Source organism: Hemibagrus wyckioides, linkage group LG09, assembly GCF_019097595.1.
Source record: "Hemibagrus wyckioides isolate EC202008001 linkage group LG09, SWU_Hwy_1.0, whole genome shotgun sequence".
NCBI lineage: Eukaryota > Metazoa > Chordata > Actinopteri > Siluriformes > Bagridae > Hemibagrus > Hemibagrus wyckioides.
In genome coordinates this window covers 14,243,286-14,268,049 of record NC_080718.1, presented here as the reverse complement: position 1 = coordinate 14,268,049, position 24,764 = coordinate 14,243,286, and the positions used below count along the sequence as shown (strand labels likewise).

Genomic DNA, 24,764 nt, shown 5'->3' with positions numbered 1-24,764 from the left:
TTGATCATTTTTGTATGGCTCTACTTCAAGTAAAATGTTGAAGTCATTTATACTTGAACAGAATGCAAAGCTTAATCCAGCAGCCAAGTATGAAATTATTCTTTTATACTGTTATGGTTACTACACCTAAAACAACTGCACATTTTGTACTTTTCTTATTGCACATGGGACAACATTTTGAATCTGGGACACTCCTCCATCCAGAACATTTCAATCTGCTGTATATTTTGGGGGATGTACTGGTATCTCTGTCTGAACTCCAACAGGTTTTCAAAGGAGATGAAGTTCAGAGACTGAAAGGGAAAAAAATCAAATCATTTTCATGTTGATTTGGATGATTTGCATTCATACAATTCAATTCAATTCAATTATGTTTGTATAGCACTTTTAACAATGGATAGTGTCTCAAAGCAGCTTTACAGAACATAAGAAACATAGTACAAACGTCCTAGATTCATGTTAGACAAAATCATCCCTAGTGAGCAAGCCTACTGTGGCAAGGAAAAACTCCCTTAGATGGTAAGAGGAAGAAACTTTGAGAGGAACCAGACTCAAATGGAACCCATCCTCATTTGGATGACACCGGAGAGTGTGATTATAAATTATTATAAACACCAGAGAGTGTGATTATGAACAATGTCCTTTCTACAGTCATATACAGTCACTTGGAGTTGTGTGTAGAATGTTATTGTGTATATTAATTAGGAGGTTGTTGTCATCCTCAGAGTCCACATAGGATACATAGCATTCCACAGTCCACATAGCATTCATGTTGTCATAAATCCTATCCTCAGGCAAGTTTTACCCTCCTGGCAGAGACAACCAGGTTATGTTGGAAAAATTCAGAATTCATGATGATCATTAATTTATTAATGCACATTTTGTACATTATTATTTGCAAATTCCTGCACAAATATTCTATCATTTTACCTTGTTGTTTATAAGCACAGTCTAAGGAGAAGAAGGCCAGGATTTCATTCCACTGCAAGTTGTATACTGTACACCGATCAGGCATAACATTATGAGCACTGATAGGTGAAGTGAATATTAAGCACTGATTATCTCCTCATCATGGCACCTGTCAGTTGGCGGGATATATTCGGCAGCAAGTGAACATTCTGTCCTCAAAGTTGATGTGTTAGAAGCAGGAAAAATGGGCAAGCGTAAGGATTTGAGTGAGTCTGACAAAGGGCCAAATTGTGATGGCTAGACGACTGGATCAGTGCATCTCCAGTGTTCCCGGTCTGCAGTGGTCAGTATTTTACAGTCAAAAGTGGTCCAAGGAAGGTACAGTGGTGAACTGGCCATGTGGGGAGCAAAGGTTGGTCCGTGTGGTCCGATCTAACATACGAACTACTGTTGCTCAAACTGCAGTTATTGCTGGTTCTTATAGAAAGGTGTCAGAATACACAGTGCATGATGGGAAGGAGGTCAAACACAACATTAGACAGGTGGTCATAAGGTTATGCCTGGTCGGTGCATAGTACTGCGTATGAGACAAGTTAAAATCTTGAATCTGTTGAATCTTCTGTGGACAGGAATTCAGAAAGTGAGCTCTAAATGCAGAAGTTGAAATCCAAAAGCTCAGGCTACAGTCAGCTATGGCACCGGAGCACCGCAGGCGGCGTGCTGTGGCCACACGGTACTGGGGTTTCTGAGGGTTTCAGACGGGAAACGAGCTCAGAGATCGGGCTCTCAGGGAAAACTGGCGATGTTGGATGTAATCGATCGAGCTTGTAGCTGATCACGGCGGCTTGACGTGAGCTGCTTCAGATCAGGAAGGTGTTATTTAGGAGGATTTCGCTGATCTAGTTGAATGGGCGTTTCTTTAACGTAGAGGGGAAGGGGGTTTGGTCTATGCCTGTAGACTGTGTTTATTATTTATATGACCAGCTATTCTACTGCAGTAGTAAACCCTGCACTTGTAGTCTGCTTGTCTGCTACCTGTAAGTATGTAGTACTCGACGTTTCCGCTTTGTGTCCTAATTATTTTAGCGTGGTTTAAACGCTGCTTATGGATTAGTGTTAACTCGGGGACTGATTTAGCAGCTGCGCTTTGCCACTAGCAGGCAACAACCTGGCACTCTGAAAAAAAATAAATAAATAAAAATGCCGTCTTCGGAGGAAGGTTTATCCGGAGGTGACGTGGTTACTGTCAAACACGAGCTCAGAAACGGTAAGTCGGTGTTTGTGAGACGTCTGATGTTTATGTTCTCACTTTTCCGTGGCAGTTTTTAGCAGCGTTGGGAGCTAACAGCTTGCCCGCCATCTGACCTGTCACAAGCCGCGCGGACTGCGTGCACGCGCGTGCATGCTGTTAATAACAATGTAATACACACTCACATTACACTCCGGCTTTTCTTTATTTAATTATTATTTTTTTTAAATCAGAGTTTACATTCATGCTGAATGAGCTTTGTGCCTCTCGTAGAAGAACTGCCAGTGCTGCTGGTGATGTCGCAATATTCGGGCCTCTTAAAGAAGAGTGAATAAAGTAAAACCGCTCAGAGACAGTTTGCGGTGTTAACCATATGTACCCTGAGCTGCGAGGAAATGAGCAGCTATAGTTAGCTAAGCTAACCGGTCCTCTGTAGTGTGTAGCTAATGTAGGTCACCATGTCAGGCGTCCACAAATTATTCAAATATCTGTTTAAAAGACTAAAATATTTAAATAAAATTAAAATTATTTATAATTTTTATAGTTATATATAATGTATAATTATAATAACATGTCCCTGCTTTATTGCAGCTGTTTCTGTCAAAGTGTCTAAAATGATTGATTCTGAGTAAAACCTATGGGGATGCTGTGTAGAGTGATTTATTTATATATATATATATATATGTTTAAAAAGTTTTGTCAACTAGTGCTTAATTCTTCTAGACACCCTATAAGTAATATACATCTTAACTGAAAGCACTGATCATCTTCCTGTAATGTCTAACAAGCTTGGAGAGTTTGCTGAGGGATCTGGGACACTCCTCCATCCTGAACTCTTCAATTCAATCATCTTTATACTCAAGGGTTTATACTGGTATTTCTGTCTGCAATTCAGACAGGGTTTTTTTTTTTTTTAGAAGAATTCAAATTCAGAGAAAAATGGCGAAAAACAAATCGTTTCCATGTTAATTTGGATGCATGTCGTCATACAAACTATCCTCGGCCAAGCTCCACAGCACCAAAGCCTGTCATGTTTTACGCCTTCTATAAGATCAGTAGTTTTCTTGTATTTAAAAAACAAAACACAGTGAAAAACCTGAAATATAACAATGCGTTTCTTGGTTTTCAAGTTTTACTTCTTACAAGTCTTTGTGAAGTCTGGGTGCTGCATTTTTCAGGTTGCTCTTGTGGCTTCTTTTGTACATCTCTTCTAAACGGCTCGCCCGTGAAGGTGTCATCTAATACTTGCTTTTGAAAGTAATACTTTCTGCAGGTTGTGCACTTTGTTCGTCTTTGTGTTCTCAGTGTCATTACGGCACGGTATGACCGAAATTGCACTGAATTTTTCTTTTGTTTTCATAGCACTGGTTTTAAACACAGATAAGTGACAATTTTGCTGCCTGTTGTTTGAGTCAACAATTTATTCCATTGTGTGTTTCATTTTGTTTTGGTCCAGTAATCTGATTAGACTTGAGTAATGATATTTATTATCACCACAGTACTGTACATTTCACTGTTTCTACACTCCTCATGTTTGTATTGGCTAAGATAAATTCAATGATAGCAGTAGTTTGTTACTACACTTCACTAGGTCAGTCAGTTTTTTTACATTGCTTCGCAACAGGCAGAGCTCTGTACAGCTGTGGTTTCTTTGGGATCTATTTTTGTTGAAACCTAAAGTAAATGCAAGGTATTTGTTGTTCTGTTTTGTGGTATTGTTGTATAAACAAACAGTATCTCTCTTGTGCTGTTGCACTGAAAATCAACCCGGCTGTAAATACCAGCTACACTCGGCCTGTGTCCTCATTCCTACAGCCGAATCACAGCCGCACTGATATTCAGCACTCTAGCTCAGGCCATATTGCTTAATTGTACAGTCCTTAGTTCCAGTCCACTAATTTGATTAGTCAGACCGAGTTCAAAGAATGCTTATATGTAGTGTTGGCCAAGTAAAATGACACTTTCTTGTTTGAAACAGCTACTACAGTAGTGTTAGTGGCATCATCAGCAGACATGGCAAGCCATAAATATTTTCAGGTATATAAAGTTTGACTTCAAATACGAAAGATCATCAGTCGAAGATAAAAAGGAGAAAATGGACGGCAATTTTGCTAGTAACACTTTTAACAGGAATGCACAAATGAACATGAGCCAACTAGCCAGAGTGTTCGCAGATTCTTTGGAATCTATGTCTGCTAGTGGAGCAAAAATAAACAGAAGATTTAGCTATAGTGCGTCTGAAAAAGTGAGGCCGGTGAATGAAAGACTGTTTATGGCTTGATATCTGGAAAATCTTGTTTTGTGGAAGTTCCATGATATTAAATATCATTTTAAATTGATAAAAATATATTGAAGAGAAATAATCAATATGACTGTTGTATCATAGAAATGAAAAACTTTTTCACGTCATATCAACCCTCCACCCCTGATTCTTTTCATATAACAATCCACTCTCATATCTTTTATTCCTTATTTAGTCAAGACTGGTACTTTGGAAGGATTAAACTGAAGCCTTATACTACAAAGCAACCAGAGATCATTTATCAGTTGGAATGCTAGTCGTCCCACACACTGATAAACGTTATCACTATGGCAACCAGTAGTAAGGAACGCCTACTGACGACTTCATTGCAGAGCGACTGGAGACTTGCAGTGATAAAATCACTGCATGTGTAAAACACAGCACTATTAATCAAGAAAAAATATCTGCAAGCCTCGGAGTTCTGTTATCACTCATATTTTTGCCCAAGTACAATACTTCAAACTGTATTTGGCTGTTTGCTGCTTCCATTTAGAAATCTAGTCAAGAACTTTATATACTAGCATTCTTTATGCACAATCAGGCATTTATAGAGTCCTTCCTGTCATGCTAACATCCAGGAACATTTAGTGTGTTGTTAAAGGCACATCCTGCTTTCCTGCTGTTAACACAGTGACACTGAGCATTATGACAATTCACTTATACATAGAGTGAAAGCCATGAGACATTAAGTGTCTTATGTGGTTAATGCAGTATGCAGCATTCGAGTCTGTGTGCAATCTGTGTGTGTGTGCGCACGTGTGTGTGCATGTGTGACAGCAGGAATGTGTTTACCTCAGTGGGCTCATCACAACCACCTAAAGAAATATGTAACCTCGCTATTTGTACGCTTTAGATAGCACACTGGTGTGCAGACCTGCTCTTCTCAAACTCTGTTACACATGTACAGCCCTCACCTCTACAGCAAGATTCAGACGTCTATAAACAATACTGCTGCTAACAGGTGAAGCCATTGCATCGAATGTTTACACTGAATGTAACGTGCGTGGACCTTAGGCTCAAAACCCAGTAGAACTGTACAGCAGCTTCACTTACTCTACAGCAGTTCTACTGATACGTCTCAATTTCCTCTCAAGCTCAGTGACGTCATTACATCAACATCTTAGTCATGTTAGTTTTATCAGCTGTCATTCACTTATAGTACATGGGGGATGATTGACATAAAACTGTCTGTGAGAAGACATCTTTTAATATTTAATGAAGGAGACTCATAACAGTTTTCCATCACAGGAGATTCTTTAGGACTTTTTTCACTCTTGAGAATATAAGCTGCATTTATTTCTGTAAAAGAGAGGAAAAATAAGAGGCTGGTAAGAAAAAGGTAAAAGGTTTATAGCTACTATAACATCAGCGATTAGAGGATGTTCCACGCTATTACATGTAACTATAAATGGTTAAAAATTCTCCTTTATTGTCATTTAATTGTTTGCAAATTTCCGTGGTATAATTAGACAAAGCAACTGGTGACCATTCATTTTAAAGGAGTGCTGGCGACTTCCAGCGACACGAGCAACCGCAAACAGATGTGGACGTGTCTAGTGAATGTCAAGAAAAGTTGAACTTTATGTAAATATGGAGTGACTTGGTGCAGCAACTAGCAATGGGAGTGAGACAGTAAGAGTGCATGTGATCAGTGACAAAGAGCACACACTGCTTCTCTTTTATCTCTTATGATGTGATGCAGATAAACACTGCTGAATTTTTATACACAGACACCAAATCTACCTCCAGAATGTTTCATTTTTGCTGCAAGAAAACTGATTTGGAATGCTAGTCACACCACACACTGATAAACATTATCACTATGGCAACAAGTAGTAGGAACGCCTACTGACCACTTCATAGTACAGGGACTGGAGACTTGCAGAGATAAAGAATCACTGCATGTGTGAACGCAGCATCAGAGGCACTTTGGGATGAGCTTTTATAAGAAAATGATCCACTAAATTTACTTCAACCACCTGTCCTTAAGATGAAACTAGGTTGTAATACTTCAGTTTGTTTTAAGTCTATACCAGTGGTATGTGTGCACTGGTGTAAGAGGAGTAAACACATCAGATATGCTGTTATAGGAAAAGGATCAGTTTCAGGTTGAATTGTTTTCCTATAACAGAAGTATCTGGGCTACTTATTTTGCTCTTTGATTAGCGTACGCTGCGTTATAATGCTCAGCCTGTCCAAACATCACCAGATGAAAGCTTTGTGTTGTCAAATTGTAAGATGCTGTCAAATCAAGCTCTTGTTTGTTCCTCTCTCCAGCTAACCTGACGGGTCATGTGGAACGTGTAGGCATTGAGAATTTCGAGCTGCTGAAGGTTCTAGGTACAGGAGGTGAGTCCCAGCAGACCTGCTTCTACTTCTATGCTTCTGTTTTATTTTGTTATCCACTTCAGTCCACTCAGACCTCATTCTTTGTGAACAGCGTATGGAAAAGTGTTCTTGGTGCGAAAAGTCAGCGGACATGACTCGGGCAAGCTGTACGCCATGAAGGTGCTGAAAAAAGCCACCATCGTGCAGAAGGCGAAAACAGCAGAGCACACGCGTACAGAGAGGCAGGTGCTGGAACATATCAGACAGTCACCATTTCTCGTCACCCTGCACTATGCCTTCCAGACAGACACCAAGCTTCACCTTATTTTAGGTGTGCCTCTTCTTTTCTTTTTCTCAGTCTGTCCTCCATGCTTAACTGCAAAAATAGGTGTGAAGTTCATTCTGTTATTATCTGTAGAGCCTGTATTTATTTATACTGATGTTGTGAATCGTATCAGAGTGATCATTTCTCAGGAAATACACCAGACCTAACTTAGGTGAGACTGATACCAGGCTCTGATTGCAGATTATGTGAATGGGGGAGAGCTCTTCACCCACTTGGTGCAAAGGGTCCATTTCAAAGAGCAGGAGGTCGCTTTGTACAGCGGAGAGATCGTCTTGGCACTGGAACACTTGCATCAGGTAAGGCACGTGGCATGTTGAGGTTTTGGATCTGTATCAGTCAGGTTTTCCATTAAAATACTCTTTTAATGCACTCCCTGCTGAAAGAAATACACCATATAATATATTTTATCTCCCTCTCCCCCCCCCCCCCCCAACACTTAGCTCTAATCAGTTCAACATCAAGCCTGTTTCACTCAAATCTATATAAAAATGCAGGAAAGATTTTGTTAGATGCCGTCTATAAACGGGAATCCTGTGATAATTTCTCATAAGGGTTTCACTTCACATCGGACCTTCCTCTTTCCCTAGTCATTATACATCACATCTGCTCCATTTTTTGCTGTTGCAGAGAATCCAGGGCAGCCAATTAAATGGACACAAATATAGCCCAAATGTTCTCAAAGGCATTGTTTACAGAAAGCGGAAAACGCTATTTTTTGCTTCATGTTGATTCCCTGCACAGCTGCAATTTCTGATGGAGAAAAATATCGCTCAGGGCACTTTCAGGCCCGAGCCTACTAAACAACGCACTCAGTATCACAGCACACATACTGACAGCTTGTCACCCAAGTGAACATTAAAACCCCTAAAGCTTAGATCTCGTTTATCTCGTGAATTCAAAACAAAGATAAATCTTGCTAATTATTGTTAGCTGTGTCTTTCTGTCCACAAAAATTAGCATGTCTGTTTCTTTTTTTTTTTTAGCTCGGGATCGTCTACAGAGACTTAAAACTGGAGAATATTCTTCTGGACTCAATAGGTCACATTGTCCTGACAGACTTTGGACTTAGCAAAGAATTTGATGAGGTGAGGCCAGTCATATAATGTACACTTCAGTACAGACATAAAGAAGACTTGGCTGTAGATTGTGGGTTGGAAACACTTCCAGGCTCCAGAGCAGTATATTGCTTTAAGCAAAAAAAAACAAAACAAACCACTGAGTCTGATTTAAATATTCCCAAGAGGGTGAACTTGAATGTAGATGTTTAGAGACAGATTATAAAATGTTAGATTTATGTTGATAGCAGTATATAAAGCATAGGAAATCCTCCATTCTGTGTAGTCAAGTATGAGCCAGATGTCTTAACAGAGACTTACAAGAAAACAGCATTTTCCTCTGTTAATAAATCATTACTTTCCAGAGACCACCCAGCTCTGCACACACAGGCTCTTATGCTTTGCTCCTGTCAAATATGTTTAGTTAACCCATAGTTGACCCATGCATACTAGTTACACTATATGGTGTTTAGCTTCAGTGTTTTTATATATATATATAGTAAAGTCCTGTGAAGTGCCTAGAAACACACATCGTTATTTGACGTGTTTACATAATTTCCACTAAAACAGGAAGCCAAGGCAGGATATGACGTGTGGCTCCTCCAGGTAGGCTTTAGCTTAGCCATATGTGATAGTCAGTATCATGGACACAAGCCTGAGCAATAATGATGCATTACAGTTGGAGAACTGAAAAAAATTGCAATTAAAATGATCCTAAAAATGGTTCAAAACACAATTATTAAAATCAAAATGATTAAAATTAGTTTACAGTTAGAAAACACATGCACTTGTACATACAGAGACACATTTATGAGCCATTGTTGTTAATCCGATTCCTCTCGCTCAGCAACAGCTATTCTGGCAAGGTGATTTTATTTATAATGTTAGGGGTGGGACACTTCAGATTCTAGAGAGCATTTGATTGGACAGACAATCTAATGCGAAGCTGAAGTGCTTAATGATGTCATCAAAAGATCCTTATTGGTGCTAGAGAGAAGAGAGACAGTAAATTTTGATTGCATATATATTCTAAATGCAATTTTTTTGGCCATTGTTTTGAAACACGCATGTATTTAAAATATAAATTTTGTATGTAGTTTTGTGCCAGTGAAAGCTGCGCTGTAGATTAACTGAGAGGCATGTGCGTAATAAAGCTCTTTCCCTTCCTTATTGTTGCTCCACTCCTTGCCTTGTAGCTAGAGAGGGCTTACTCCGTGTGTGGCACAATTGAATACATGGCCCCTGAGATTGTAGAAGGTGGAGAATCAGGACATGACAAGGTAATGTTCTTCTTACTTTATATCAGTCATTAATACATTTCTGCTTGTCTGTTAATAGTGTCAATGTATTACTTAGCTACTTGTGTGTAATAAATACATACGTTAGATACGTTTTTTTTGCAGGCAGTGGACTGGTGGAGTCTGGGGGTGCTGATGTATGAGCTCCTGACTGGTGGCTCTCCTTTCACTGTGGATGGAGATGAGAACTCCCACTCTGATATAGCTAAGTAAGTACACATTACCTTGTGCTTTTTTTTCTAATCTAGGCCATTAATGTCTAAGTGCTGTTGTGTTACATATAACTGCTTAGAGCTGATTATTAGTTAAAATGGAATGTGACTTCATGTTGCTTTCAGAGCATCACTTTGTTTTTGAGTGAAAGAGAGTAAGTCTCTTGACATTTGTAGATAAATAGGAAGCCTCAGTTTGATAATGTGGTTTGATCATTTCCTTACATCCTGACAAAATCTGTAGGGGGGAGGGTTTTTTTGTACACTCTACAGTTTTGTACATAGATAGGATTTATTTCGCTGTCACATGGTTTAGAATCGTTTGGCTCTGATATCCTGCACCTCTGTTGATTTTATCTCTAACTCTTTGATTGTATGAGATATCTCAATTGATGATATGGTGAATAAATGGAAAAAATCTCAATTACCAGACAAAACTAAATGCACCAATAGAAGCCTTTTATTTATTTTAATGAAGGGTTGAAAGCATTAAGGAGCTTTTTTTTTTCATCATAGCTGTTGATTTTGTACCTGACAATATTTTGGGATTAGAGAGTAGAGCTTTACTTGAGAACGCAAATGTTTCTAGACTTTGGAAGACTGAGAACTGAAAAAGAGTATGGCTCCTTACATCTTTTTTTCTCTCCTTCTCACATCACAGGAGAATTTTGAAGAAGGATCCTCCATACCCCAAAGACATGGGGCCCCTTGCCAAAGACATCATTCAACGGCTCCTCATTAAGGACCCAAAGAAAAGGCTAGGTTCTGGGCCTTCCGGGGCTCAGAATGTAAAGAGCCACGCATTTTACCAGGCAGGAGAATCAATCCTACTAGAAATATAAATTTAGAAATTCTTGACTCAAGGTAATGCATCATCACAGGTCCCTTTGTGTTACAAGTACACAGTAACTTAATAGAAATACTTTGTGTCTCGTTCAGAAAATGAACTGGGAGGATCTGGCTGCCAAGAAGGTCCCAGCTCCCTTTAAGCCAGTCATCCGAGATGAACTAGACGTGAGTAACTTTGCGGAAGAGTTCACAGAGATGGATCCTACTTACTCTCCTGCTGCACTGCCTCAGAACTGCGACCGCATTTTCCAGGTGAGGGTCAGAAAACCTGACGACTTAGAAACTTCTCAGGAGCACAGAAATGTACAGTTTTATTTAGGTGAAAGTAGATATATGCCTTCTATGCTTAATATTTTATAATCAGGATTTAATTCAGAATGCTAAACACATTTATAGAGACAAACCTCTACTGATTTTTTTTTTGACAAGAAAGGACATAAGGTTAGTTCGTGGTGAAGTTGACCCTCTACATGCCTTTGGGTGAAAGTAAAGAGCGATATTTGACATTCTATAATGATTGTGTAAATAATGTAAGCCTGGCTGGCTGTGTTGGTATTGAAACGAGCAGAAGGGCTGTTTAGAGACATGTAATTATGCTGATGTGGAGATGGATTTAAGTATCAGATGTGAATGACTATTTTTGATGCGACTTGAACCATAATGTTGCCTATAACATGATGCCAGCTGATGTCGGCGCCATTGAATGAAATCGTATCTATGATTGCCTTCTGGATGCTCCACTCTGCAGGATCAATAGCTCCATTAACGACACTGTCATGCAATGAAAGGTTGGCGTCTGCTAGAATAACCATGCCTGCCTCAATTACTCCTTCAACCTTTGATTACTAACTTCAGTTCGGCTTTTTTTTAAAAAACGCTCCTCTTTCATGTACTGTGGAATTCTGGTCCTTCGTAATTTGCTGGCGTTGCTACGATTGCGTCTGCAGTGATAACTTTAAACTCGTGTGTCTCGTCTCAGCCCTCAGCCCGCTCCCTCTCCCCCCCACCCCGCCTCTCAAACCCTTCACAAAACCAAATTAAGTTGCATTAGAGGGCCGTGATGCGATTTGAAAAGCAGAGCAATCAAACAGCTCGGCTTGGCAATTAAGAGCATTTCGTCTATTCATCCCTCCATCCTTCCGTCCATCCATCCACTCCTCCACCCAGTGTCGCACCCACAGCTGCACGCTCAGTTTCTGAGGGGGCCACTGCTGACTGCTGAGTCTTTTATGCAGGCTAAACACCATACATGATGCACTTACCGCAGATGGACAACAAATGTGACTTTCTAACTCAAGCTGCTCGACACTGGGGAAGAGAAAAGCAAGAGGGCTGTTTTTTTCCCTGGGACATGTTATTCAAAGCTTGTAGTTATTTGGCATCTGGATTGAATCTGTTAGTTACAGTCCTGACAGGTAACTTTTTAAAAAAGAGCCGGTCTTGCTGTATGTTGTCCCGCGATTCTCACTGTTGTTTCTATGCATGTTTGTATGTTTCCATGCTGTAATAATAGTGTGCATACAATTGTTGACAAGTTAAACACTTGTACGAAAACTTTAATGGCCCCTAGGTATTTGCAGACATGGTAATTATGGTTAAAGCAATGCTTCTTGGAATGCTACATATGCCTCAGTCTGTTGAAGATGTTTGCTCACTCTTGGCTTTGTGTTTGTGTAAATGTGTGCTGCCTGGCGCAGGGATACTCCTTCATAGCTCCCTCTATCCTGTTCAAGAGGAATGTGGTGATGGATGATCCAGTTCAGCTGTGTGGTGAAGTGGAGAGGCCAGGACCTGCTGCAGTTGAACGTAGTGCCATGATGAAGGTAATAGAGCACCAGCTCTTTTTGTTGGTGTCATATTAGGGGCTATGAAATATTAAGAGTTTGGAAATGTCATGTGGTATGTGTGAATAGGCCTATTATATTTTGTGTTGTGAATCATACAGGACTCCCCTTTCTACATGAATTATGAGATGGACCTGAAGGAGACAGCACTCGGAGAAGGAAGCTTCTCTATCTGCAGGCAGTGCACACACAAGAAGAGTGAACAAAAATATGCAGTAAAGATTGTCAGTAAAAGGTATTTACATACAGAGGTTATGACATTCGCAGTGTAATAGATCATAGGGTGTGTAATAGATCATAGGGCCCGATCAGCTCTCTTGCTCCCTAGATTCCTGCACTTGTAAGGAACCTGGTTCACTACACACTGGGGCATTGATGATGCATTTTCTATTGAAAACATAAAACCTAAATATACAAAATATTTGAGAGTCATATAAATATGTTAGCTTAATCACACACGGTTCTGTGATGGTATTTCAAGTAGAACCGTAGACTAGCTAGTGGATTTGTTAAAAATCATTAAACACTCAAAAGTCTTTAGACTTAAACAATCCTCAGAGAGGACTTAAAATAAAGTTCAGAATTGCTAAGTAATCATATGAGAGCTACAACATTGATAAGCAGATAATATTAAATTTTTAGACAAGGTTCCTCCAACATTTCATTTAAGCTGAGAGGCATCATTTCCAATAAGGGGAAAGAGTGAGCTTTGATGCTCCCTGGTATTTGTTAAAAAATGGTAATATTACAGTGTGTGTGTTTGTCTAATTTATATAGTAACAATTTATATAGTAAAGAATAAAAAAGTCAGTGTGTGCTGTTATGCTATTATAAGAACAGCAACGACAATGTGGTGTGATATCCAGTGACCACCGCAATTGTTAGCGCATGTCTCAAACAGTTTATTCCTCTTACACCACAGGTATTTATCAGTGAACAGTGATGACATTTTTATTAATTACAAATTACATATCATTTCTTACTGTACAAAACTAGTTATTTTTTTGCATCACTTACATTATAATAGATATAAATATTCTCATTATTTCTGTCATTTTAACACATTAAAAAAATGCAGCTGTTCATGTTACTAAAAAGACAACAAGCGCAAACAAGTCCTCTGTCATTAGCTGTTACTATAGAAACGATAGCACATTAGATCGAGCACATTAATATAAAGCCGTGGCTTGCAGCTGCACTATTGTCAGAGCCATGCTGTTAGAGAAAATTAAAGGACACATTCTGACCAATCAGATTAGAGATTTCAACACATTTGTGATTTAAATATGTTTAATCGATGTGTGTGTGTGTATATATCATGCCACAGATTAAATAATGAATTTTTTTTAAGTGCTTCAAGGCACGTTTATTATTACAGTATACATATTTTTTAGTTTTCCAGTATTGTAGGATTTATGAACGTCAAACGTCATTATATGTCCAGTCTCTGTGGTTTCTGTTTGTTAAAAGTCTAAGTTTAATTGCAGTAATAATTAAGTATTTATGTTCTAAATGTATCTAATCCCTCTTTGTAAAGAATGGAGGCACAGACACAGAAAGAGATAGCCGCTCTCAAGCTATGTGATGGACACCCCAACATAATCAAGCTTCATGAGATTTACCATGATCAGGTGAGCCACCATATATATATATATATAATATAATATAATACAGGCAGAGAGAGGCTAAAGTGAAGCTGCTCTAGGCATGTTACAGCCTTATTCAGTCAGGGGAAGTGGAGCACAGCAAATGTATTTGAATTCCCAGTGCCCTACATTCAATGCAAAACCTCCTAGCTATGTTGGTTTCCTATGTCTGTTTCTCTTGCCTTTTTAAAATGTATTACACTCTCTTTACCTACTACATATGTATTTTTATACTATTCTTTACATTAGCCAGGAAAATCTTAAAGAGTATTAAATATACCCCTTTAAGTGTTTTTTTTTATTTTCCAAAAATGAAAAAAAAAACGGTTCTGGTGTACACTTACTCCAATTTGTAATGACCACCTCATGTATATTTGTCTTAAGCCTCTTATTCCTTTCATGTCCAATACGATTCTCAAGTTGAGAAACAAAATATGGCGCTAATCTGCCCTGCCCGTGTGCCTTTTTTGCCTGGGCTTAAGAATATTTGCCTGCTGCTTTTCATCTCCTCTCACACATACTCACATCTGTGTGCAGCTGCATACGTATCTGGTTCTGGAGCTGCTGCGTGGTGGAGAGCTCCTGGAGCGGATCCGGAGGAAGCAACACTTCAGTGAGACAGAAGCAAGCCGCATCATGCGGAGGCTGGTGTCCGCTGTGAGCCACATGCACGACGTAGGTGTGGTGCATCGAGACCTTAAACCAGAGGTATAGCTGACCTTTTACTGCCATGCTACTTAACACTCAGCTCCACCAGTTGCCCTGGCACGTCTTTCGGGATTGAGAGAACGTGTTTGACAACTCCCCACATAATGGGCCTGCTTTAGATGAACCGAGTGTAGATCTCTTAGCATTAGGCTCTCTATGAGACTTTATTGGCCCATTGTATCTTTAAGCTTTTGCTAAATGCTTTTGTGGGATTAGTGAAAAAAGGGTGTGTATCCAAAGGGTGAGGTATACAAAGCGGAGCACAGTGCTCTCCAGTATATACTGTGTTGTTAGACTACTTTAAACAGAACACCATAGGCCAATTTTCCAATGTTCAGATCAATTTTCTGTGTACTCTCCTTTATGAGTATTGTTAATGAATATTGTACTTCATTTTAATCGCCCTTATTTCTTTTTAGAATCTGCTATTCACTGATGAAACCGAGAACTCAGAAATAAAAATAATCGATTTTGGCTTCGCTCGGCTCAAGCCTCCTGACAACCAGCTTCTGAAGACGCCCTGCTTCACCCTACAGTACGCCGCCCCTGAGATCCTCAAATACAACGGTTATGATGAGTCATGTGACCTCTGGAGTCTTGGAGTCATACTGGTAAGAGCATGCCATTGGTTTTACAATGGAAACAGCACTGCATATGATATTATTACCCAATTTTTGTTGCCAAAAAGGCAAAATTTAAATAAATAAAGACCTTAAATTTTTTTTTTTAAATTAACCTTTCAGTGCCATGACAAGCCCATACATCCAAACACTGTAATTCAGACCTAAAGTACATTTGTACAGGCATTTTGCAAGGAATAAAATAAAAGACAGTACTATTGTATGAAAATAAAAAGTGTAACTAAGAGTGCTTAACTGAGACTCCTTCCATAAAGATAAAATGAATGTCTCCTAATAATAAAATAAAAAGTCCACCACATCTGCAACAGGTTTTTAAATCTGTTTATTATTCTTCTATTAGATTATTACAGATCGGCATACACATCCCTGTGTCAGGGTTAGTACTGAACAGTACTGTATTCTACATTAATATGAGTCTATCGTTCAATGCAGCCAGAATACTTCAACTGCAATGTGGTATAAAAGCATATGAATCACATATAATAATTACAATCATTATTTAAACCACATTAAAAAACAGCCAGACTCTTGCAATTGTTTAGCCAACTGCTAGCATGAATACATGCAGTTGACTTACTTTATATAAATTATAAAGAAAATAATTCAAAGTAGCTGTGAATCCAGTGTATACAGTGAATTTTTATGAAATTGCACGAGACATGATGGAGTTGCATGTTCCACTTACAGCAAAACATTTGCAATACATTCCACAGATTCGCATAATACTGATTTATTTTATAAAATATTGGAGTATATCAGGCTTATTATTCAAATCATTTTCCAATAATATTCTAGATAGAGCTTTACATAAATTTGGTCCTGCTTCACTGACAGCTTTGAGAAGAAGCGGCGAGGTAGAGCATCAACATTTATCAGTTCTTTAAGTGAGAAAGATGTTTGTCTGTGTAGGAAGTCTCAGTTTGCCAATGTTTCCTTCCGTCATCACACTACTGCATAAATTTGTTGAAAAAATTCTGGTTTGTCTTACTTCCTGGTTTACTGCTGCCTGTATGTTTTTGTGGCTTGGCTTTTATTCACTCAATCTTTGATCAGGCTGTATTTATGTTCAGTTTATGCATGATTTTGTATGAGTGTATTAAAGGCCATATTACACTAGCTGAAGGTTGTTTTGAATGTTGGTATTAGCTATATGTAAAATACTTCATGTTATTGTTAGAAAAGCAGAACCCAAAGGCATGTAAAAGCAGAAGGTAGGATTCTATGTTTGGAGAAAACAGATACTGAAAATGGCCTCAGATTTGATGGAAGCCACAGAAGCTCTCCATGAACTGAAATATTCGACTGCCTTTCACCAAGCACAATCTAGAAAGGATGCTAAAAGTGAGATAGAGCTCTCTCGCTCTCGCTCTCGCTCTCTCTCTCTTCCCCATCTCCATTTTCTTTTGTTTCTCTGTGTGCATGTTTGTGTGAGAGTTAGCCCTTACTCTAGCCACCTGAGGGGGGGTGAGCAGGGTAGTGCAGTGGGTAGCACTTGATGACATGCTCTCAGACAGGCTGTAAGAGGCCCTGCAGCGCTGAGTGTTCAAGTGAGAGATAAAGTGCACACACAGTTGTGTATCTGAGTCTTTTTCTCTTTGAGCAGTAGCATGACAAAAGGAGACCAAAATAAAGAGGAAGTGAAACCTTTTTTTAAAGCTGCTGTATATAAGATCTTGAAATTTTGCTCTCTCTGATAGAAAACTATTGCAAGCTACTCATGGAAGAACATTTTGTAATGCGAGTTGCGCTGCATCATTCTCCATCATGTGGATGAATCACATGGGTACAAATGCCAAGTAATGCATGTTCACTGAGGCTGTATTCCAAACAACATATGGCGAAACACGTAGTAGGCCTAAAGAGTGAGGACAACAAAATCTGTACCGACATGCCACAATCTGGTTGAAGAAGTAAGGGTTGCTCTGCAGCACAAATGTTGCATATGGTATTTACAGTTAGGCCGCTGAGTGTAAATAGCTAACTAAGAAAACCAAACACACATACTTGGACATATAATTATTTTCCTCTCACTGAAAAGACTGGAGTTATACACTTTCACCCCCTCTCATTCTCTCTTTCTCCTGATTACATACCGGTTCTCGTCCCTCAATATGTATCATGTATCATCTGTTTTTTTTTTTTGCACCTAAATATAGTATATGATGTGTACAAATTGCGAAATACTTCCAACTTGACACCTCTGACTGTTTTCCTATGCATTGTACATTTAGTAATGTTGGCTTGTAAAAGGTCACTGCACTCTTTAATCTGAATCATACTCATTGTCCTAAAGCTCTGTTTCTGCATCATGATTATTTGCACTTGATATAATAACATCTAAACAGTTAGGCTTTAATTTGGATCCAAATCTAGATCTGTAATAGTGTTGGAACAGTGGACTTTTCTGAATGTATGTCTAAATCCCTGGCTTCATGTTGCATTGTTTTGCAGTACACCATGCTGTCTGGGCAGGTGCCCTTTCAGTGTCAGGAGAAGAGCCTAACGCACACGAGTGCAGAGGAGATCATGAAGAAGATCAAACAAGGAGACTTCTCTTTCCAGGGAGAGGCATGGAGGAATGTGTCCCAGCAGGCCAAGGATCTCATTCAGGGTGAGACTGATGCTCTGCTGAAGAGCTAACAGTACTAGAGATAAACAAAGATGATGTATGTTTCTAATAAGTAAAGGGTATGTGCATGTGTCTTTGTGTGTGTTTGTGTGTCCGTGGGATGCAAACAGAGCTCCTGACAGTAGACCCAAACAAGAGGATAAAGATGTGTGAGCTGCGCTATAACACATGGCTGCAGGATGACAGCCAGCTCTCATCCAACCCCCTCATGACTCCCGACATTCTGGGCCTGTCTACCGCCTCTGTAAACACCTGTGTTAAAGCCACCTTCAATGTGAGTAAAACAGATGAAGGGAAGAAAGTCACATGGAGGCCATTATACACGTTTGCCATAACTTTGATGTTTCAGGTTCATTTCTGTTTACTCAAATTAGTTTTTATTCATTTATCGTTTTAATTGTCGGCAAGGTATAATATTTGTAGGACTAATCACCACTGACTTCCTTTTTACTATATCTGCTCACTAAATATGTTATAATATGCTGGCATGGTAGAATGTACTTAGTGCACCATATATCAATTTGTTCTAAAAGTCTATTATAGTCTCTGAAGCTGAATTGCATTAAACTTGAAGTATTACAGCACTTGGCTTTGAGTGGATGCGCTCACTGCAATCCTGCAAAATAAACTCTATTATTCTCAGCAGCACAATATAAACTATCCACACATTATTTTCAGACTGCAATAAGAAATAAGCAACAAAGCAAATTCTTGTGTCTGCATCAGCCCCAAAAAATCAGTTCGGAGGTTTGATAATGTCAGCTAGTTTTCCCCATCACTGTATGAAATGTACACTATATGCTATGTTTTCTCCTAGGCCTTCAACAAGTGTAAGCGAGAGGGTTTTCGACTGCAGACTGTGGATAAGGCACCTCTAGCCAAGCGCAGGAAAATGAAAAAGACCAGCACGAGCACAGAGACGCGCAGCAGCTCCAGTGAGAGCACACACTCATCTTCGTCTTCCTCCCAGTCTCAGGAGAAGACTCCTCTTCAGCTGTCTATCAGCACACCCCTCACACTGGGCCCTGATGATGATGAGCCCTCCCAGAGTGAGCCGCAGCCTGCTTTTAGCTTCTCCGAGTGAGCTGTTTCATCCTCTGTCTCTCTCTCTCTGTGTACCTCTACGTTAGTCGGGTCTCCCTTTAGCACAGATGCAGAGCATGCAAGCAGGAGCGCCAGAGCCGAAATCACCCGAGCCCTTCACTAGCAATAGATGTGTGGAGCAGGGTGGTACAGTATGGGGTGTTTGAGGAAAAAGACCTGATCCCTTTATCATCCAATGATTTCTAGACTGTACCAAACTTAACCACACTCCTGATCCAAGTGACCAGGCATCTGCATCTGCTGTATGTCACATACACATGCAAGCTGAGTGTCACTCAGAGAAGCATGACATCATGCACTAACTGGATCGATTGCTCCAGTAACCGTGCCGTCTCACCGCTTTAGGCCAAACAAAAAAAACGGAAGAAAGGGATATTTTCTTTATTAAAAAAAAATAGTTTATATGATAAGCTTTATTGTTTATATGTTAAATTATTCTTATGGCCCTATGGTCAAGTGTGTTCTCTTTGGTGGATGTCCTTGTATCTTTTGTTGTGAAGTGTGTTGTCGCTGACTACTTTCGGTCAGAAGTCTGCGATCCGGGACTTGTGTTTGATTTTTGTGCAGGCTTCTTCCGAACTGAGATTCATGGTGAAGTAGCATAGATTTGTTTTGAGTGTATTCAGACAAATCTCATATAACAGAGTGTTCCATGATTATTATTTTATGCAGAAAATATGTTATATTGGGAGTAAAAAGGACTATTTTATATGTGAACATTAGAGTTAAATCTGTATCAAAAATTCTATCACACAGTGCTAGGAAAATGCGGTCAAACAAACAGATTCCCTAATTCCAGTAGTGATTAGATTTATTCTGAGAGAGTTGTATTTTAGTGATAGATTTTATTTTGAGAGAGTTTAACTGATAGCCAGGATGAAGCAGGCATTTATACAAAAAGCTAGATGCTCCACATATTTAATTAAAGAACAGAAAGGTGGCCCTGCATGTTTATAAAGATGTTGTTCATGTCCTAATTTCTACATAATAAAAGATTAGCAGAGTAGATTTCTAAGTAGTAAGCAGAACAAAAGGTAGCAGCAGGACTGTAGGTGTCAAGGTTAGGTGCAATTGCCACATAATATTATGTCTTTGTATGAATGGTTAAACATTTTCTGTACTTTCTGTGCTAGACGCTCAGTGGTAAATTGAGCAACTATGGCGTTTCCTATTAAAATAGACTTCATTGTTGAAGGCACATCTGCATGCCATGAGCTTATAGTACTGTCCTTGTTAAAGCCTTGATATAATAGCATTCTCTGCTCTACTATTGGAAGCACTACAAAGGCTTTCAACTGATAAGGCACTAGACTCAACGTTGCAGTTGACCTGCTATGCAAAAATAGCCTACGCATTTATTTCTTTAGCATGACTTGTGTGTTTAGCCCTTGTCTGATAGGGACCATTATGCATTATAAACAAATGAGCAAAAAAAAAAAGAACATCATGCCTCATAAGACCTCTTTAAGGCCAACTAGGCTGTGTCGGAGCTTCTGTAGGAGCTCACATATCCTTTACCTCTTTACCTTTACATTGATAGAAGTGGTGACATCCACAAGCTGAAATACTGAGGGCTTGTACAGAGTGTACAGTAGACACACACGCACACGCATGCAGATACACTGGTGCTCCTGCTTCTGCCCACGTGACAGAGCAACAGATGAGCAATAAGAGCATCCTGAGCTCAGCTCACTTTCCAGTATCAAAGGCCTGCACGTGGCTTTTTCCATCTCCACCTTGTGCCAAACCCCCGCAGCTTCCTCATTCCTGCTCTGCTCTTTTTTGTTTTGGTATATTAATAGAACAGGAAAGAGAGTGTGTCCTACACTGAACTCCACTCGGGGGTGGGGGGGTGGATTGGGGTGGAGGCCTTATTAGTTGCTTTACTGTGGTGCTGTTTGTCCTCTGAGAGATTAAGCAGCCCAGCTCCAGTCCCAGTCCAAGGGCAGTCAGACAGGTGCATGGGAACACGCATAGAGGAAAAACGGGGTCAGCGCTTTACAGCATTAGGAAGAGGCTGAGAATTTGGCTTTGATGAATATGCGCCAGAGCTATTCAGACTCCGAGGCAAGACCTATGCTTCTGATTCTGGCAGATAGGTCAGCACTCTGTTCTATCGTTTCATTGATCTCTAAAGCACTTGTGTTTTGCGTCAGCCAATGCCAGCAGCAGATTTTCTGAGTTCTAAAGAGCTCTCTGGTCTGGCTGGCTGTGTGAGGGTTTTATGTATATTCTAGAGAGTATCTTTTACCATTTTCTGAGGTAGAGAGAACACATATCGTAACAGCATGCTCTTGAAAAGAGCCCATTCCTTTGATCTGAGCACTCCTTCATCACAAGTTATTGTTGGCCTACTTTAATGCTCTCAGGAGCTGGTTAATTGTGTGGCCCTTTTTTCCTGCTATTGTAGCAGAGGGTCCAGTGTGAGTACATATTTCTCTGTGCTGCCGGTCAGACTGTCGGCTCATGCTTTCATCTGCTCATGGAGGTGGAGCAGTTCTCCATGATGATTTGAGCTTCGACATATCCCTTATGAACGTTATCTCGCACAACATAGGCTATGAAACCTGATTTTGTAAGGAAGGTGGCTAAAAACCACCTAGTTTGTGTTTCTAATGTTTAATAATTGGGGACTGTTTTGTAACATTGTGTTAGGTAGAAGAATGTTCTTGTGGTTTAAAAAGAAGTTGGCTTTATGGTAATTTTGTACGAATGGTCCTTTTCAGAACTGGCTAGGGAGCAGGTACTTACCTCTCATAGTCCTTAACAAGACATTTCAATCATGACCTTGGAAGATCTTTCAGTATCTTCATTTGTTTCCAATCGAGCATCATTTTTAAGCAAGAATTGTAAAAAAAAATTGTGACAAAGAGTGAGTTTCAACATTAACATTACCAACACCAGCACACTGTGTTATGGATGGCAGACAGTCTCCGACCCCTAGAGCTTAACTTTGCATCTCTCTCTAGTATTGGAAAATACTGTTTATCTAGATGGGCGACTAAAAAATATTCATAGATTTTCATGCAATGTCTTTTATCCATTCTTTTTTTTTTTTTGCCAAAGGTTTGATCTGTAGCAGTAAAGCTCAAAGAAAATCCTTAGATTAAAAAACAACAACAACAACAAAAGCTTTACATTTCTTAAACAAAAAACATTGTTTACCATCAGTACATATAGAATAGACATGTGCTTCCCACTGGCTGAATTATCCAGCATTCTTGCTGGGTCATGCTGTTGTTTTCAAGTTGCGGTGATGTCTCAGCATATCAACTGGCATGAAACTTTCATATTGTTAAGATCACTGTGACCTCCATTCAGGTTGAAAACCAAAACTTCATACACGCTCACAGTCTACATTACATTTAATATCTATATCTATCTATCTATCTATCTATCTATCTATCTATCTGTCTGTCTGTCTGTCTGTCTGTCTGTCTGTCTGTCTGTCTATCTAGATAGATAGATAGATAGATAGATAGATAGATAGATAGATAGATAGATAGATAGATAGATAGATAGATAGATAGATAGATAGATAGATAGATAGATGGCAAATTACAGATATCATATCTAATTTGTTAGACTAACTCCATTGATGGTTCTTCAGCCATAAGACATTTCTTTTAGCTTTATTTTTCAATGCTAGACAAATAAGCATTGTAACATTTTCAGAAAGCATCAAGAGGATGTTGGAAAAGAGAGAAAAATCATTCATATGTAACTGATGCTGTTTAACAGCCAATTGTGCAATCAAGGACTGCCACCGAGGGGCAGTATCTACATACATTTCAGTCTAAAACATCCTTTGAGCCATTTCAACTTAGACCTACTTGTCCTAGCTGTTCCGCCAGTGCTCACAGAGCAGCATCAGAGGTTTGATCATTCTGCACAGAACAAAAACAAGGCTCTGTACTTGAACATTGAATTTGATCAATGTATTATTAATGAAAAACTAATTGTAGTTATCTAGCTGGGCTGGATATATATTAATAATATTATTCTCTTAACTTATTAAATTGGGTTGTTGGCTTGTTATATGACTGATTTAAAATAAAGGAAACACAAAATGAGATTATATTTATGGTCTTAATGGTGTATATATTTTGTAAAAGCCAAGCCATATTCCATTAGGTGTCCTAGAGTTTCCTCTTTTAAAAAATGTTTTCCCAATATTAGGTTATAAAATTAACTTTAACAATTAAGGATCAGAGCGAAATATTTTGTGTTTTAAGAAACTAGGGTTACAAATCTGATTGTTTTGCATGACTGTTCAAGATTCTGAGTTGAATCAACTCCAGTTCTCCAAAGTGAGAATGCACTCTGTTTGTTCTCTTGTCTTATTGATAGTTTTGTGGTTTAAGCTATATGTCTATGTATGAAAAAAAGAGTACTTAAGGGCTCTTGTTAAAGTTTCTAATGAATGTTATGAATATGATATATTTGTCAAATGAAATAAAAAGCTCTAAATTTACAAGGGTTTACTCTGCGTATTCCTTCATTCAGTATTCACTCATGCTTCTGACTTTTAACAACCTCTTTGTATGTAACTAACATGTGCTTTGCAGAGATTTACACGTTTTGTTCTTTATTCTGTGGATATTGTACTTAATATTTTAAGCTCTCAAATCATGATTTGGTTAGAAAAGCAGGAGAAAAGAATGTAAAATATATGTTTCACACATTTTCTCATGGTCTTAACCTCCCCACCCTGATTAAGTGTGATGACTGAAGTAATTGTACCATCCTGAAGATATTCATTAAAGCAAAAAACAAATAGATCATAAAAAAATCACAGTCTATAGGACATTAATTATATTTGAAATACATAAAATGTATTTGCTTAGTTTTAGAAAGTACTGTGTTGGGTGCAGAGACTACATAGCAAACGGTCAGAATTAGAGTCAGGGATAAGGCGGGAAACTGTGGAATTCTGCACTCGGCCACATTTCCTATTGTGCCCCAGAGTTGACCGGCTGCCCCATCGTACGATGATGGGGCTTTTTCTATTCTTTTCTCTCTTAGTGCATGTTCCCAAAGCGCTCAGCATTCCAGCAGCCCACCATAGGAGCTGCTTTAGTGAGGGCTGCTGGCTCCTGGGTGGCCTCTTGTGCAGGGGCTGCAAAGGGGAGGAGACGATGTCTTATTAATTGACTGGGTGTCTTGGGCAAAGTGGAGGAATTTGGCTGAGAAGAGAGAGAGACACACACAGAGGGGAGGACCAGACATTGTCTGAGCTGCCTGCAGCTCTACTGTATACCTCCTCATTTTCTCAGCCTGCATCATCATAAATGCCAGAAAAAGACATTTCCTGCTTGTAATTTGTGTCCAAGTGAGCAGGGCTGGACTCAAATCCAAATGCAATGGAAAGCCACGAATACTCCAAAGAATGGATGCTCTCAAAGCTGTGAGGGTGACCCGGGTTGCAGTGGAGGGCGTTTCTCTGGAGCGGGTTGTGGGAATGGCCGACGTGGTCCTGGGAGCTGTGGAGGTACTGAATGGCTTGCTGTGGCTGAGTGTGTCAGGGGGATGTGATTGAGTGGGATGTTCTCAGGCTAGGGCAAAAGCAGGGCAGACAAGGGAGGGGAGGGAGTATGTAAGTGTTGAAGCTTCCCATGTGGTCCACACTGACCCCCACCACCAT

The 24,764-nt window shown here is 39.4% G+C and overlaps 1 protein-coding gene across 2 annotated transcripts; it reads left to right on the top strand.

The window, feature by feature from the left end:
- The first annotated feature begins 1,620 nt into the window (after positions 1–1,620).
- Positions 1,621–20,562, top strand: rps6ka5 (ribosomal protein S6 kinase, polypeptide 5). 2 transcript variants are annotated; one of them, XM_058399376.1, is made up of 17 exons: positions 1,621–1,946; positions 6,738–6,809; positions 6,901–7,119; positions 7,315–7,430; positions 8,118–8,219; positions 9,386–9,469; positions 9,593–9,696; positions 10,361–10,511; positions 10,639–10,800; positions 12,246–12,371; positions 12,494–12,627; positions 13,930–14,023; positions 14,576–14,746; positions 15,166–15,357; positions 17,839–17,998; positions 18,127–18,290; positions 18,834–20,562. In XM_058399376.1, exons 1-17 carry the CDS (start codon positions 1,886–1,888, stop codon positions 19,098–19,100), a joined length of 2,379 nt encoding a protein of 792 aa, XP_058255359.1. In that variant the 5' UTR covers positions 1,621–1,885; the 3' UTR covers positions 19,101–20,562. The 2 variants fall into 2 exon arrangements, with proteins under 2 accessions (XP_058255359.1, XP_058255358.1); XM_058399375.1 differs by having other exon boundaries at positions 1,621–2,176.
- The last annotated feature ends 4,202 nt before the right edge of the window (positions 20,563–24,764 follow it).

Excerpts from the sequence above, each read along its gene's own strand:
- rps6ka5 (XM_058399375.1), top strand. The coding sequence starts at position 2,110 with ATGCCGTCTTCGGAGGAAGGTTTATCCGGAGGTGACGTGGTTACTGTC. Across the intron at positions 9,470-9,592 it reads GAGAATCAGGACATGACAAG|GCAGTGGACTGGTGGAGTCT; the intron begins GTAATGTTCTTC and ends TTTTTTTTGCAG. Across the intron at positions 18,291-18,833 it reads GTGTTAAAGCCACCTTCAAT|GCCTTCAACAAGTGTAAGCG; the intron begins GTGAGTAAAACA and ends GTTTTCTCCTAG.